This window comes from Myripristis murdjan, chromosome 5 (assembly GCF_902150065.1).
Source record: "Myripristis murdjan chromosome 5, fMyrMur1.1, whole genome shotgun sequence".
NCBI classification, from domain to species: Eukaryota; Metazoa; Chordata; class Actinopteri; order Holocentriformes; family Holocentridae; genus Myripristis; species Myripristis murdjan.
The window spans coordinates 23,929,543-23,947,279 of NC_043984.1; the positions used below are offsets into that span (position 1 = coordinate 23,929,543).

A 17,737-nucleotide genomic window follows, 5' to 3' on the forward strand; every position below is an offset into this window, starting at 1 on the left:
ACTAAGGGAGCGCCAGAACATTTATTTACTTTATTTATTTACCACCACTGGTTGGATTTTGGGCATGACACATCTCATCACAGTGTTACAGCATTTTCAACCACTAATTGGCCCAAGAAGGGGGGGGCTCCAATTACAGGTTTAAACAAGACATACTGTCTCCTGATTGGCCCAGATGGAGACTGCATCATTTGTGAGGGACGACGTGTTTAGCATCTGTTGCCTTGTCTTGTTGGTAGGAGCAAGCTTGTTAGGGAGTGACATGGAAACAGGATTTTATTCCTCTAGTAGTCACTAGATGGCAGTGTTGAAGCATGTTTCATTTGCTAGTGGTAAAATAGCAGGATGGATGTATGCTCTGCACAGCAACATGTGCTCCTGGGCAGCATGTTTTCCTAGCTCTCATTGCTCTCCCATATCTGTTTTTCCTCTTTCTTTCTCTTTCTTTTCACCCACCTCAAAGGTGATGAAAGCCAGCACGAAAAGCAACACACTAACATTAAGACCTCAGTGGTCGATGCCATGTGTGTTAACAGTATTTCCCAGCTGCAGTGCAGACACACTGGGCAATGACACCTGAAAAGTTTGGATTTTTTTTTTTTCCCCATGTGGATTGATCCTGTGACTTAACAGTTACCAAAAGCGCTCTCTAAACAGCAGCAGGCCTCATTACTGCCCAGGTTGGATGTATTGCTGGATCAGCACACCAACTTTACTGTTTTTGTTTCCTTTAGCCATTACAGTTTTCCACAAGTCTTTCCCTAAGCTCCCTGGTCACTTATAGAGAAAACTGAAATGTTGATATTCTTAGATATAATCTCAGCTATGGCATTTTCACACAACTAAGAAACACGTTGCAACCCCTTGACTAATCATAGCCTTTCAGATTCAGATTCAGATATTTTTAATGTCATTCAAACATGTTAAAAAAACATGGAAGAAAGAAAAGTGTCTTCCAGCACCAGTGAATAATAGATAATAATAACCTAAAAACCAATAAGTTAAAATATATAATAAATAAAACGTATAACAAATCATGTATACACTGCAACATGTGGGATAAAGTGCAGAGGACAGTTCATAGCCCAGAGTTCAGAGACAGTTCAGAGCCTCACAGCCTCATGGAAGAAGCTGCACCTCAGCCTTGTTGTCCGGGCACTGAGGCTGCAAAGCCTTCTGCCTGAGGGGAGGAGGGTGAACAGTTCATGGGCTGGGCCGGGGGATCTGCTGTGATGTGCTCTGGTTCTGCATCTGCTGATGTAAATGTCCTCCAGAGAAGAAAGGCTGCAGTTGGTGATCTTTTGAGCAGATTTCACTACCCTTTGCAACACCTTCCTATCAGCCGCAGAGCAGTTTCCATACCATACGGTTATGGAGGATGTCAGGACACAGCAGCACTGAGGCCAGCTTCAGTCTCCTCATGAAATACAAGCGTTGGTGAGCCTTCTTGACTATGCTAGCAGTGTTCATAGCCCACTTGAGGTCATTGGAGATGTGCAGGCCCAAGTATTTAACTGTGGTCACCAGCTCCACAGCCACTCCTCCAATGAAGAGGGGAAGGAGGGGTGTGAGACTCTCCTCTTAAAATCCACCACCATCCCTTTTAGGTAAAATATGAAGGCAACAAACTATTTCAGCAACACCAAACTTTCTCCAGATTCTTACAGAATGCTGACAAATTGGCCAGTGGCTATCAATCTGCTGGTTAAGATCACTTCAGATGCTTTGAGGTTTTGCTATCTTGCACCAGATGGGCATGTTGGTTCATGTGCTTTCAGTCAGTCCCAAAATAGGTTCCAGATGGCTTTTTTTTTCTTTTGTCGCAAGTGTACATAACATACAGTATCTCAAATAAGAACTGTGCATCCACAGTTTTTTTTTTGTTTGTTTGTTTTTTCAGCAGATTATAGCACATTAGCTTTGAGCAGATTACCAAGCAATACAAATCAGTTGAAATGCAATTGTAAGCTCATCACCCGCTGACCTGGAGGCGGCATCTTTTATCACCCAACAACAGTGCGTGTTTATGCTATTGTTTATTCATCATCCCTCACATATTGGTTTCAAATATCAACACATATACAGACACTTGCACACTTGTGCACACAGGCTGTATCTCTATTGCAACAATGCCACAGAAATGAATGATTGCCCTCTTTTCAGAAGATCCTACATCGAAGTCGGATTGGCTACATCATATATGTGTGTATTTGTGGGCATATATTCTTGTGCACACATCAAATACTAAATTTGTTTGTGCCCATATGCCAACATTAACTTTCTCCCTGGGAACACCTGTGAGAGAGGACTGAAGAGTCATTGTCACCAGCATTATAGCAGGTGACGACAAGGGCAGCCAGCATATGGCAGCATTAGGCTAGCTAGCTGCTGGGAAATAAGGACAGGGACAGGGTATAGGAGCTGAAAGGCGGAGAGACTCAGAGCGTGGTATAGTAATGGATTCAGATGTCTGACACCGAAAGCCAGCCAACTAGATAGCTAACGCTGCTTGTTAGCCAAAGATAGAGAGGGAGAGAGGCAGCAGTGGGTTTAGCATAGGGAGAGGGAAGAGAACGGAGAGTAGCGTGTCAAAATCCAGTAAAGACGGAGAAAGGTGAGAGACGGATGAATGAAAAAGGAAAGGGATGGAGTGAAGGACAAAGATGAAAGATGGTAGAGTGAGAGGGGTTTATTTTGAAGTCGAGTGGTTGAACATCAGCCTTTGCCGTGGCTTTAAAAGTCTGCAGGTGTGACATACTGTGGAGCAGCTCTGAAGCGCACACACACACACACACACACAGATGCACACTCAAAATATGGTATCTCTCCCATAGGAACTGCCAATAGGCAACGCAGTAGCACTTCAGACACACATACAGCTGCACATACTGCTAAACCAGTTGTTATCAGGTGGTGTAATCACAGACTTGACATCTTTTCTGCATGTTAAAGCAGCTAAGCCCTTTGAGCACGCACACACACATGCACATACACACACTCCTCCAATCGTCTCGAGCAACCATAATTGCTGAGGAGCAGAGCGCACACCGGCTGAGGAGATTTTGTTCGGTGCTGAGCACGAGAGAGAGAGAGAGAGATCAGGAGGGACGCCTTGTGCTAATCCCACCAGTCCAACGGCCAAACATGTAGGAGTGGAATACCTCTGTCATCAGAGAGCAGTCATGATGCAATTAGACAGTTAGACAAGAATTATTGTCTGGCAGAAAAATAACATCTCCAGATGTTTCTATATCGGGGAATAACATTTCAAATTGCAATCAGAGGATGAGGTAATGGTTCCTATGAGGTTTCATTTCATCAAAGCCAATTGTGAGCATGTCTCATGGGCCAGAGCGTGTTGCATCAATTTGGGGTCATATATAAAGTTGTCAGTGGAGAATCTTGTGACTCCCGTGCCAGTGACATTGATTTGATTTGTAGGGGTGATTACCTGTTTTAACAGGGTACATTTAGAACAATTGATATGTCGGGTTTTTTCCCTGATTGGGATTTATATCCCTCATTTATCAAGAGACATAAGCAAGTTTGTAAGGAAAGCGTCTTTGATATGCATGCACAGAACATATTGGACTAGATATAAATAAACATACAGCATAGCTTCAATGATATAAACACATTTTGCCTAGTATTTCCTCTGTGTTATTGTATTTATATTTATATTGGACAATTCAAAACATAGGTCAGTGTTAACAAATGAAGCCTGATGTTTCTGCCTGTGGTATATGTTATTGTATTGCCTCTTCTTACTTAATTATAAGATGAGGCAATACCACTGACAGTGTGCTCTCTATGTTGTGTGGGTGTCTGATATACGTTTGTGAAAGTTGTGGTTTCATTGAAGAACTTGGGAGGAGTTAAAAAAAGACATCTAGGTCTCTAATTGGTGTTGTCTTCTCACAAAGTTAGTTATCACATTTCCTCTCTATGTGATTTTTGAAATGTCATTGTATAGATTTAGTTAGTTTATTTAGTTTAGTTTCCACACCCGGACTGTTCCTTGTGGCTTCCCAATTAAATTTATATCTGTCGTTGTCATGCCACATTCACTGTTACCTGACCACATCCAGACTGAGGATGGAAAGCCTGATAGCAGTGCAGGCAATATCCAAAATGTGTGCCTTCTGACCTGCCAATAAAGCAGAGTCTGGGTGCAGCCAAGCAAAACCATACCGGTAGTTAAGATGAAAACACTCTCAACGTGTTCCTGTTGGTGAGTTCAAATTGCTAGAGCTAATCAAAGCCCAGTTTGGCCAAAGTGTTCCTGACTACAGTCAATACAATTTCTCCTGAACAGATTTTTTTTTTGAAATTCATTAGTGGAGAAGTTTGGTCTTTGGACTTAAAAAGTTTCACTTTGCAGAACGTCACCTTATTTTACGCTGAATGTGAGGAAACCCTAATTGGACCAAATGAGTTGAGAAGATGCCAGTGGCTATTGTTTCGCCTATTTCTCTCCCTCTCTCTCCCTCCCTCTCTCTTTCTCCCTCCTTCTCTCTCTCCCTCTCTCTCTCTTTCTCTCTCTCTCTCTTTCCTCATTCACCATCACTTCTCTCAGTTTTCTCTCACGTTGTCTTATATCCTTCCTTCCTTCCCTCCCATCACCAGTTTTCACTTGACATTTCTCTCTCTCTCTCTCTCTCTCTCTCTCTCTCTCTCTCTCTCGCTCTCCCTCTCTCTCTCATTCTTTCTCTGACAGTCTGTGGTGGAAAAGTAGGCTGATGATGAAGTGTTAATTCATTTAGCCTCCCCCAGCTATGTGAGGAGAGCACACATTTAATGAGCAAACAGCTAGACTAACCAATTCATGCCTCTGGTGCTTCATTTGCGCATGTGTGCTTATGTGTGCATCGGTGTCTCTGTGTGTATATTTATGTACGTATGTATGCATGTACTGTATGCTGATGTATGTGCATACACCCATGTTTGTGTGATGATGTATGCATATGTGTTTGCACTGATTCCCCATTTTCCAGATAGAGGCTGTGCATGTGTCTGTTTCTGCATTTGTGTATGTGTGTGTGTGTGTGTGTGTGGGTGTATGTGTGAGAGACAGAGAGTAGGCATTGTGATATTTTGACTCCCAAGTGAAAGCTAAACCTGTAGAAACTGAACCTGTGTGCCTGAGATCACTTTCTGTGCACTTTTGCTGTCTTAGTTTCCTTGCTGTTCTTCTGATTTAGCTTTTGTTTTGTTTCCTGAAGGACGAAGAACGATGAACAAATACAACAGATAATATTAATTGACAGCTGACACAATTTCACATTAATATTGATTGGAAATTAAAACTCCATCCCCCAGGTGTATAGAATACATTCTGTCATGTTCTGTCGTGTCAGTGTTATTTTAGTGAATCTCTAATGTAAAATAAATGAAAATGATGAACCCGCTGTCTGTTCCGGGCAACTCTCTGCATAGTGCTTAAGTTTACATAACAACGCTGAAGGCAACATGTAGGCTATTTCAGGCAGTAAATATAACCTAGCGATGGAGGACAAGCAAAATCTCAGGCTCGGGTCAGGTTTAGACGCAAAAAAGAATGCCTGTCAGGTTCTGGTCAGGCTCGGTTACTGTGCTCAAGTTGGGTTCAGACAAAAATATATGTGGCCTGATCCATACTCTGGTAGGCCGCTGTCCACCACATGTAGCCAGCCTGTTGCTATTTCTTGGGTTGAGCTTTCTTAATCCTAAATTTCTAAATGAACCCCTTCTCTGCTATCAGCTTCGTTGAAAGTGTCTCTTAAACTCAACATTCTGCAGATAAAAGCATCCCACTTTCAGATGAATTGCCCCATAAATCAGCAATGCAGCAACAAAAAAAGTGAATTCAAAGTGTACCTTTTTTTATCACCACATTTTTAATTGAAGCCCAGACACAGAATAATCCAAGTAACCCAACAGGAGCCTTACAAGAGTAAAATGTGAGCCTCATGTCCAACAGAAAAAAACACATTTTTTTCTTTGGTTTCTGTTTCTACAAGTGATCTGCGAGGAACAGGAGTGGCTTTGTGCATTAACAAATGGAGTTTGTACTCTCAACATCTTTTATTGGTCAGAAAATCGCTTACTGGAGCTTTGAATCTACAAAATATGAATGACATCTTCCTGATAGTGATTTCTATTCCCTTTTGTGCAATCCACATCTCAGCTGTCACAAAGCTTAAAAATCTTTCTTTCGCTCATATGCTTTGCTTTCCATACACCTCCTCCTTTGTGACCAATATAGATTTAATTTTATTTAATAAATAAATGATAACATCTTTTACATACCTGGATTCACCTCAGTAACAATAACAATAATAACGATAATCATGATAATTGTGGTTCAATGCATTGTTGTCCATTTTACGTAATATGCGTGTGTGTGTGTGTGTGTGTGTGTGTGTGTGTGTGTGTTTGCGCGCAAAGCTTGCTATGTATTGCACAGTGTGCCTTTTCCTCTCTAACACTTAGGTGCTTTAGCCAAACATCAACATAAACCTTATAAGGGCCGGATGAGAGCACTCAGCTGTACCGGTGGCATTTAATACTGGCACACATGATGAATGCACGTAGTGTAGTTATCCCCATAGAAATACAACTGGAAGAAAGCTGTCAGTGAATTAGCTCTCTATTTTCTTCTCTCTGTCTGATCCTCTCTCCCTCTCTCTGGCTTGTTCTCTCTTTCTCTCTTTCTGATGCTTTCTCTTTCTCTCTCTAATTACAAAGCCAAATCAGGAGTTTGACTGCACAAACTGTCTGCCAGTGACATTCTCAAGCCTAATCCTCAACCTAGCCCTTTTTCCCCATCTCTCTCTCTCTCTCTCTCCCTCTCTCCCTCTCTCCCTCCCTCCCTCCAAGTAGAAAGCCATGCCAAACCTTTCCTCCCCAAACACACAGATTTATTCAAATGTGCCATTTGCATAATTCAGCATTTACATAATTGATTTCCAAGGAAGCGTTTCTCTCCATGTGAGGTGGTGTTAGAGACCAAAAGGTCTCGTCCTCTTGGTGTGACATGCACACACACACACACACACACGCACGCACATGCACACACACATGCACACACATAGTACATTTTTTCCCTACTTTTCATTCACGCTCAAACACACATTCGCGCGTGCATACATACACACAGTCATAGTGTCAAAGTCTCTGTCTCCCTCTCTTTCTCTCTCACTTCTATTTACTCGCACACACACACACACACACACACACACACACACTAGGCTGCCAGACCACTGGGGTTTCAAGTCTAAATCAGGCATGAAGTGTTGCCAAGCTGGTGCATCTGGTGACCCTCATGGTACAACCGCGGCAAATATGATTCAGACAAGCACAGAAAATCAAATGTACTCAGATCCTTTAAATCAATGTTCGTATGTGTGTGTGTCACTGGCACACATTTTTAGAAGAAGATGTTACCTCTACCCTTAGTTTGATCTGTTACCTCAGATATGTTAAAATACAATATGTCTGTGTGTGGGGATACAGAAGAATGAGGTGGAACCAAAAATCTTCACCCACAGTGACAAAGACTTTGCAGTTGTGCTTCTTCTTGAAGTTCACATCAATACGTGAATATGTGATAATTTATATTTCTGGACAAATAGTTGGTGCTTGACTGTGTCAGCCAGTTTTGGCAAGCTTGCATACCCTTACATGAAGCACATTTTGGTGAATGCTTATAGTGTCATACATTTTTAGTACAGGATGCTGCTGTTGCATGAGGTGCTTTTGCAGATATGGATTCAAACTTGTCAGTCTCCCATCCATTGCTGTTTCCTAAGGTGGAAAAGAAGCCTGAGAAACAAAACAAAACAAAACATAACTAAACTAAACCTTGACTAGATTTAAAGGTGCTACATAGAATATTTTAAAATTAGTAAATCATTATTATATTCATTTAGAGACAAACAACACAAATGAGACCGCCATTGCATTTTAAATTGTGTGTCACAAAGTCAGATTTATCAGAATGTCTTCTGCATTGCTTTATGGCCTATAGGAATATTTCTTTATGGCACATACCAAGAAGAGGATTGCTGTTGCCCCAACATACAGTTTCAATCTGACATTAGATATGACTTTCTGGAAAATTCACAGAAACGTTTTGAAAAAATTCTGTAGGAAGTTAAGTTTAGGAATTTTGGAAATTACATTTCAATGGAAAATATTAATAAAATGAGTGTTAATTTAATTACGAAATATTCAGCTCTAAGCAGTTCGTCAACTTGCAGCACGTTGTGATTTAAAGATCCCCATTTCAGTTCAATTGAATTACAGCCCTGTGCTGTGCATTCTTCCATCACATGTACAAACAATCAGCAGCATACCATTTAAAGGGAATTGAGTGGAAATGCATCCGCTTTTCAAGCAGTGAACCCTGAGGAGGTCCAGCGGACACTGAGGCTTTAGAGGGAGAAACCTGAACCAGAGGCTAAGCTGGAAACGCTCCAGACTTAATGGGCTCTAGTTTCGCAGACCTGGCGAGGCACGGGCGCAGCGCAGCTGCGCTGCGCCAACTGGGTGTGTCCAAGTGGGTTTTGCAAGTTTGGCACAAGGGAGGAGAGAAGGCGTGGTGTGGGTTTGACACAGCCGATTCACTTTAAACCAATCAAATGAGCTCCTGTCCTCGCCTTTAAAATGCGCTGCGCGAAGGCGTAGTGGTAGTCTACACATTTGACATGGATGAAGAGAGCAGCCGCATCACACACGCACTGAGGCCAGTCTTGGATGCTGCAATGTTGCTGGAGCTACCTGCCATCCATCTGTCCACCCATCCATCTAACCACCCATCCATCCATGCATCTATCCTTAAATTTGTCTTCCTGAGTCCCCTGTCTTTCCATTACCTACCTGCCTCGCATCTCTTTTTTTCCAGCTCTGTCACCGTCTGTTAAAGTTATTGATTTTTACGAGCAAATATAAATTTTACTGTGAAGCCCCCATTTTTAATGAATGTTTTTACCTCAAAGGATAATCCTCGCCATATTCATATAAATAGCCTACATGTTTGTTTTGCAACTTTCGACTCCATCACTTACTGATGCAGCAACACACTAGAGATTGAAACAAAATCCGGTTCATGAAAGCTTTTACATTCGCTGTTCTAAACGCCCAGTATCTGGCAAGGACCCGATGCATTTTACATTTTCGATATGTGTGGAATCAGGGTTTCATTCATTCATCTTCTAAACCGCTTATCCTCACTAGGGTCGGGGGGGGGTGCTGGAGCCTATCCCAGCGCTCATAAGGCGAAGGCAAGGAAACACCCTGGACAGGTCGCCAGTCCATCGCAGGGCAAATCAGGGTTTCCGTTAGAAAAAATTGGCACCGGACAACGTGACCGGCAGGTTTTCAATTTACCGGACAAATGTTTGAAATTCCGGTCAAATATTATCTGAATTTACTGAGCTTAAAATTATATGCAGGCTATATAAGAATGATATCAAGGCATGTCAATTTATAGCGTAATCTTTTTATTGAAAAGCAGGCTGTATCAAATAAAATTAGTGCCGTCAATTGACTCACGTGCGTAACGTCTAAAATAAATAAATATTGCACAAGCCTGTGCTCTTTTAACATGAACGTTGCATACAATTGCAACTACAATTTGCAAACAAAAAAACGGGCTCATATCATTTTAATAACGCGGCGTGCTGCCAACTTGAAATCAAATAGATGCAATAAAAACTAAATTCAGCAGCTGAATTAAAATCAAAAGTCTCAAGTGTCTCTCCGCAACTTGCAATGCGCATCAGTCTTGTGACCTTGTTCTCCCCCAGGCGACTTCGCTGCGCTGTTTTGATCCGGTTCTGCAGAAAAAAAAACCCTCTCTCTCCCTCTGGTACACCGGAGACAGGGATCACGCAGTCTATTTTTTTTTTTTTTAATTATAAATAAAATTACGTGGAAATTGACTGTTTTAATAAAATTCAAATTGTGAATATTTTCACCGGACATTTAAAAATTACCGACTTTGGCAGATTTTACCAGTCATAGTCCGGTGATTACCGGATAACGAAAACCCAGAGTGGAATATTTAAATATATATGGAAGAAAAACTGTGTAGTTAACAGGGGCAGCGCCAGACACCATGACTGGAAAAAAGACATCACTGTACTGGACACATTGTTTGACTGACAGGTGATCAGGTTGGGTTTCCATTACGCAGCAAACGGTGCCAATCTCCTTTGATCTGACATCAGTTGTGACGGCACAGTCGATATGGAGATACGTTTATGTGCTGACTGAGATAGTAGCATTGAATAGTGGTTTCTGTGGGTATTTATTGCATTGTTAATGTGCCTGACATTCTGGAAACCTGCCTGTGAGGTTGTGGTGACATGTGCGCACTGCCCACCTGTCAGCCAAACTTCCACTGCGCCAGCCACGCTGCGCCTTGCGCCGAAAGTAGACGTGGTTTCAGGAGGCGAGCTTTTGGCGCACCTCGGCGAAGCCTTTTGGCACGAAACTGTCACTGCGCCAAGCTGAATCTGTCGACACCTCCCCCTGCTGCGCCGCCACTCCCATCTCGGCGCAGATCCGTCTGCAAAACTTGGAAACCGTTCGCCTCGCGCGTTGCGCTGGTCGAAACTAGCTCTGCGCGGGGTGCGCCTCACTGCGCCACCCTGCGCTGCGCCGGGAAACTAGAGCCCAATGTCTTCATTTTTGGAGGATTCATCGGGAAAACATCACTCAACATTCTTGTTTTTTTTTATTGAAAGAATCCCATGTACAAAGTAGACTAATTTAATTAAAGTTCATCTCATAACTAAATTGTTAATTTTTTGACACCCATCAGCAGGGTTTGCATTTAGGCCTGCTTTTAAATAGGCAAAAGGTTTGTTTATTTCAGACTCCATGTGACATGATAAACACAGCCTGTTTAACAGTTTCAATTCTTACTTTCAATTTTTTTGATTCCCATGTGTTCTCCTTATGGGAATGTGCTACCTCTGAATATTCACAAATTTACAGCCCTAATTATACAAAGGTGTCTCAATTACATGCAGGTAGATATTTGTGTATGCTTTCTAGACCTTGTGTGTGCTTAGCCAGTTGTTCCAGACTTTGGATGTTCAAAGAGGCCGCTGACTGCCACACACCTGCCTATGAATGGACCTTAAATGCCATTGTCCACCATGGTCCATGGACTACACCAAACAAAATGTGTGTATGTGTGTGTGTGTGTGTGTGTGTGTGTGGTGCTGTGTGTGTCTGTGTGTCTGCATCTGCATGTGTTTCCCTGCTTACAACAAGCCCCTCCATCTCTCTTCTAGAGCGTATCATCTATGTAAATGGGCCCTCCACACTTCTGTGAACACTCTGTTGGGGGCCACATACACAAATACACATGCACACTCAAACACACACACATTCAGTTTGGGGCCAGCCACTGAAGAGCGGGGAGGTTAAACAGATGGCATCGGCTGTATCCGTTACACAGATTACCCAACACACACACACACACACACACACACACATGCACATAGACTGCAGCAAATGGCTGTGTGAGTTCACCTCATTTAACTGAATGGTGCTTTTATGAGGCATTGGAACATTAGAGCCGCCCACTGTTCTAATCTATCCCTTTCTATTCTGTGTCTAATGCTGGACCAGGAGCATTGAGTTTGACTGGGCAAGGCTAGACACACCCAAATGCTTGTCTCCTGTGTGTGTGTACATGTATACTACTGTGCTTTTGCTGAGCATTATTTGATTTGGTGATAAATTGTATTGTATATACAACACATCATAGTGCACTTTATGACTGCATATGCTTGACACATACATACGTAGACCAATAAATCTTATAAAACTTTAAAACTAATAGCGCTGGTCCTCAGTTGTAACAGTCTGAATTCTGTGCTGTAAAAGACTAAAATATAAAATAATAAACACACACCTGCGATCATGCATCACGTAGTTTAAATATTAATGTGCTATACGGAAATTATCATTAATACCTGCGGTGGAACTATATTGTGCAGCATTAAATGTAATTATTATTGATTCAAAATAAAAGCATCATTGAATATTTGTGTTCTTTCTTCAGGATGTTGGTGAGTTTGTGCAATTTTATGTAAGCAGTAAGCTGCTTAAAGCTTTACTATGATTTTAAGTGCGAGGCATTGTAGGTCTGATGCAACAGCAGTGGTTTATTGCTTCAGGAACTCTTGATCTGGCTTTAAATGTGTTGTCAAAGAGGCAAGTCTGGGCCACTTCAGATGTGCATTTTTTACATTATTACATGGCTTTGTTGAATACTCAGTACAGATTGGCCAGTGAATGCATTCTGAGACCTGTCATTAGGTGCTTGGCACAACGACAAGGGTTTCTAGTGTGCACTGCTTAGGTGAATGATGGTTCATGCTGTTTAGTCTGCACTGAGCTCCAAGAGTTGCATGCAGGAAATACTTAATGCACTCGTATACCATGGGAGAAACATACAAGCATCAACTATCTGGTGTGCAATATATCCACATACCAGGAGATGGCTCTGTGATTTTCTAATTGTAGTGGCAATTGTGGTTTTTAGTCAATGTAGTTTCACACATTTCAATCATGCACCCATATATCTGAATAGCATACCACTTTTTCACATCTAATTCCATCACTCTGGCATGGCATGTGTCCATGTGTCCAGAAGAATTGATTTTATACACATGTAGCACAGGCACAAACATCATTCAGTTATATTGTCATAATGTCATAATGTGCTTGAATGAACATACTCTTGCCTAGATGACAATGTGTTGCTAACTTTGGTAAGGCAGTCTTATATGGATAATTCAAATATTTTTCAATGATTCACCTAATTTCAAAGTGGCTGTGAACAGTCACCACAGCATCCATCTTGGAGTTATCCTCTTGCTTTAACAGGGTTAATGCTAGGCATTTCACTCCTGCTGGGCTCTGCCAATAGGAATGAAACTAATAACAATGTGTGTATGCTAGCAATTGTTTCTGGGTTCTCAGAGGAATGCATTGTAAGCTATGTTGTGTCCTTCAAATTAATAGCGTCAGTGCTATTATGCATTATGTGTGTTTGTATGACCAAGTGAATGTGTCACTCACCTTGACGCACGACGTGGTTCTATTGATAGTGTAACCCAGCTGAATATATTGTGATATTGTCCAAGGTTGTATTAAACTGGTCAATTATCTGTTCCTCAAGAATAATGCCATCATACCATGTCTGCACTTCTGGCTCAATCACTTGTACAATAATAATGGCCAGAGTACCTGCACGGGGCTGTTAGGGTTCAGTAACAATGGCTCAGTGATTACTTTGCCTGTATTGTGTTCTTCACTGTAATGAATAGAATTGAGTAATAAATATGCCTCAATACACAATACAATTTGCCACAATATCCATGGCAAATATTTGAGATTTGTTTTCCAATTTAAAAAAAAAAAAAATAAATAAAAAAATAAAAATATATATATATATATATATATATATATATATATATATATATATATATATATATATATATGTCTGTTTTTCTCATATTGCTCAGAAACTCAGAACAAACATGATACTTTTGAAACCAAGAGTTTTAAATGTGACACTGTTGTAGTTAATCTCAAGCCTTTGTTTTACAGTCCTATTTTTATTGAATACTACAAGGAGAAGTTGACTTATATTGATTGCTGAGGCAATTTGAATGCAAAGCAATGCAAATACATCCAGGGTTTAAGTTCTGAAAAGCCAAATACTCTGCAAATTTTAAATGGGTATTTGTTAAATAATGCTTATCAATACTGATCAATATGAAAACATATATTGCAAATGTTTTTGGCCATATGGCCAAGCCATATTATGCAGCATAGCTGTGATCCAAAGGGCCTAGGGGTGTTTGCCTTAATAAAACCCCTTGATACAGCATCCCACACAAAAGTCATTATTTTTATCGTACCTATCTCAAATGAAAGTGTGTGAATGCAAACATCTTTCTCTAGTTTGAACACAGGGAGACACAACAAACACTGGGTGTGCATTGTCCTGCAGGATGGTTAGACAACACTGAATGATGTCAGTCCAGCAGGCTGCCATCTTTATAGAGCTGGTCTGCCCAGTCTTTCAGATCCACAGCCACATCAGATCATGCGTTCCCACGACAACAGCAAGGGAAAAGATTAAAGTCATACTGAGCCATGGAAATATTTTCACTTGAGCATGCAACATTGGGAGTAAGAAGATACAAGGTAGCACTTTCAGCTCATTTGAAAGCAGTGGAGAGAGACGGGAAAGCTGGTGGGTCAGATGTGGGAAAGAGGTGGGGGTCAGGGTGCAGTTTTTTTTTTTGTTTGTTTTGTTTTGTTTTTTTTTCCAGTGAGTATCATGTGCCAGACTTAATCTCACAACATCTTGAGAACATGGAAGATAATTCATCCAGATGAACCACCAGGATGCCCAAGGAAACTATCATGAAAATAATTTCATGTTTCAGAAAGAAGTGCACTACATTTTGCTTTGCCACGTCATGCCTTTTCATTAAATACAGCATTGCAACACATTAGCAAACTACCAAGCTAGACAGTTCCTTGGTCACAGCGTGCATGGAGGGATGCAATTGTCGAAGTCGTGAAGACTAAATTATCTCACACACAGCAGAGGACATCTGGCCCATAAGCTTTTATCACAAGCTAACTACTAATCCACAACATTACATTTGTAATTTGTACGTAATGATGTTGATTGAATGAGTTAGTGATTGGCTTTACTAACTTTGTTCCCTCCTTGTTGCTTTTTTGTCTTCTTTGTTGTACTGTGCTCTTTTTTTCCTCTCCCTCTTGTATTTTCTTTTATTCTTCCCTATTACTTCTGGCTGTGCCTCTTTGTCTTACTTATTTTTGCGTCCTTTTCTCTCCCTCACATTTTACATGTTTTTTTTGCCCTCTTTCCCTTTTTACTCTTCATCCCCTTCTTTCTTTCCATTACCATTTCTTTCAACCCTGCGCCTTCCTTATACCTTCCTCTTGTCTCTCTCACCCCTGCTCCCACTCTCTTTCCTAGCCAGCAGAAATGGATGCTTGGGTAAGCAACACTAGCAATACTGGTGTCTCTTTTTTTTAAAACTCTCTCTCTCTCTCTCTCTCTCTCTCTCTCTCTCTCTCTCTCTCTCTCTCTCTCTCTCTACGTCTCTATGTCTCTCTCTCCCCTCAATTCAAATGTCATGTTTTCATTGTGCATTAAAGCGAGGCTGTGAGTGTGCTGCCGCCACCATTCCACACAACAACACTTTGGGAGGTATTCAGCTAGAAAATTACACATCATCTGTGCTGCCGGCAGAGCTGATTTTAACACACACACACACACACCCTCACACATGCACATATGCACGCACACACACACATATGCACGCACACACACACACACACACACACAAACACAAATACACACAGCCCTTAAGCATCAAACAGCTGCTGTCGAAATAAAAAGTGTGTTAGTACAGGGAACACAGTATAGGGATTTGCAGGTGTGCTCTTTGGGGATGCTTTGCCTGTTACATTAGGATAAGATTACACTGGATTACAATAAATGTAATATCAATCTGTGTGTGTGTGTGTGTGTGTGTGTGTGTGTGTGTGTGTGTGTGTGTGTGTGTGTGTGTGTGTGTGTGTGTGTGTGTGTGTGTACGCGCGCGCACGTGTTTGTGTGTTTGTATATGTATACACTATATTAAATAAAAACAAATAAGATCAGTGGATCTCCAAGGAAAGATGCTCTTCCTCCATCTGATCCATATCACACACTCAAATGCACAACCTGACTACAGCAATCAGTCACCATTACCCATGACATAAAATAGTATTGTGTGTGTGTGTGTGTCTGTGTGTGCACCTGAGTGCATGTTCATACATTTGTGTGTGGCTGTGTGTGTCCATGTGTATGTGTATCACACAGTTAGCTTTCTGTTTGGATGCTACATAGGTCTGTGTGCTTCATTTGTCCTTGTTGCGCGCTTCGCACCCAGCCAGCATTACCGTGCTCATGCACCATATCATGCTCATACAGCCATAGCACCAGCTCCTTCATTACACTTATTGGTTGAAACAATTTGTGTTAATGTGCGGCCTATCATAGACTGATACTCACATCAATACACAGTGTAAACTCACAGGACTAAGATGAGTGCATTCCAGAGAGGATACAGCCAGAAACAGTCTCATAGGGAGCTATTCCACCTGCCATAATATGTGAGGTAACCTCCAGTGGGCAATGTAGCGCACTAAAACTGAGCAAAAGAGAGTGCCATAAAATAAAAAGTGGTCAGTGGGACTTTTTCATAAAATCAGCTCTCTACGTTGTGTTTGGTGAAACTCACCAGAAGACATACATTTATGTAATTAAGTATTTGTATTTTTTTCCCCCCTCTGGCTCAACACCACATAGCCTCAATGCCAGTGGAAATCCTCTGAAATTGCCATAATTCACAACTATCGAGTTCATGAGTTCAACTTATATAATTATGTCTTTATAATAAATATTCAGCCATATAACAATGATAGTAATACTCTAGTTACTCCTAAATATTTAGACTCAAATGTAGTGATAATTGTATAGGATTTAGGTCCATTGACCACTGTGTTTAACAAGTGCACAGCACTGCCCCCTGTGCCCAGAATGCTGTACTGCACTTTTTGTTTTTTGTCTCACAGCAGCCAAAAGCTGTGGTTTGGCTTTGATACTGCTGTCCTTTTCACATCAGGTTCTACCTATCCCTTTACAAGACAATGCAAGTTTTTCATCATATTTGACTCAGAAGGCACTGTTGTTCTGTACCGAGGTCCCTCCTCGATCAGCCATCCATCCCCTCACCAGTGTGATCAAACCTCTGACAGATGCATGAAAACACTGCGCTGAAGATCTTTGACCAAGCCACAGAGTTTTCTAGACAATATATCAGTTCACTTCTGCTCACTGCCGCTGAAGTCACCTCACTCCTGTTTGATTAAGTTCCAATCAATTCAGTTGACACTTTGCCCTCTGAGGATATTTATAGAATGTGTTTTCACAAAAAGCCACTTGAAGTTGTGTTCTCACATCAAGAGACTGGGGGAAAATGTTATTGTAATTTTATGATTGGATTATTCAAAATGAGATGAATTAGAGTTACACAGTGAGTGAAGATATTAAGCTGATGGTATGGTAAAAGATCTGCATAGTTGGCTTGTTAATCAGCTACACTGATGATGCTAATGCCTCTGTGATGCTTGCCAATGTCTTAAATCTGCATTATGCATATTTCTTTTGACTATCCCTCTGTTTTATTCTCTTTTTGCAGCTCTGCTACATCTCTATTACCCATTACCCATGTCTATGTCTACACCATCATTTCACTAAATATTTGCCATAAAGAGCTTCTGTTTTTTTTATTATTCCATTCTCTGAAACTGTGTAATGATCTGACTCACAGTGAAGCCTCATACTGTAAAAACAAGTTGGCTCCATCAGGGGAAGGCAAGTTATACCTTAAAGGACCACACCAGTGATTTTGCATGTTTAGCATATTAAACATCACGTTTCTGCTAATCTTTTCCCAAAACAAACAGTTGTATTTTAGTACTCCGATGTCATATTTTCTATCTTGTCTACTGGATTCCCTTCATTCCACTATGATACGATAGTTAACTTTGAGAGACTTCAAACTTTCTTCACAGCATTATTCCTGTGCTGTAATAAAGTCATCTACAATAGTTTCCCTAAAAGAGCAGCATTGTT

General features: G+C 41.1%; 1 protein-coding gene across 2 annotated transcripts in view; it reads left to right on the top strand.

Annotated features, from left to right (window-relative positions):
* Positions 1-17,737, top strand: part of chchd6b (coiled-coil-helix-coiled-coil-helix domain containing 6b) — a 69,552-nt gene that overhangs the window by 11,479 nt on the left and 40,336 nt on the right. The window contains exon 5 of one of the 2 annotated variants that reach the window (XM_030052543.1): positions 15,029-15,049. The exons of the other annotated variant lie outside the window; for it this stretch is intronic. Coding sequence (XP_029908403.1) covers positions 15,029-15,049 — 21 coding nt within the window. The remainder of the gene's footprint in view (positions 1-15,028; positions 15,050-17,737) is intronic. 2 annotated transcript variants of the gene reach the window in all.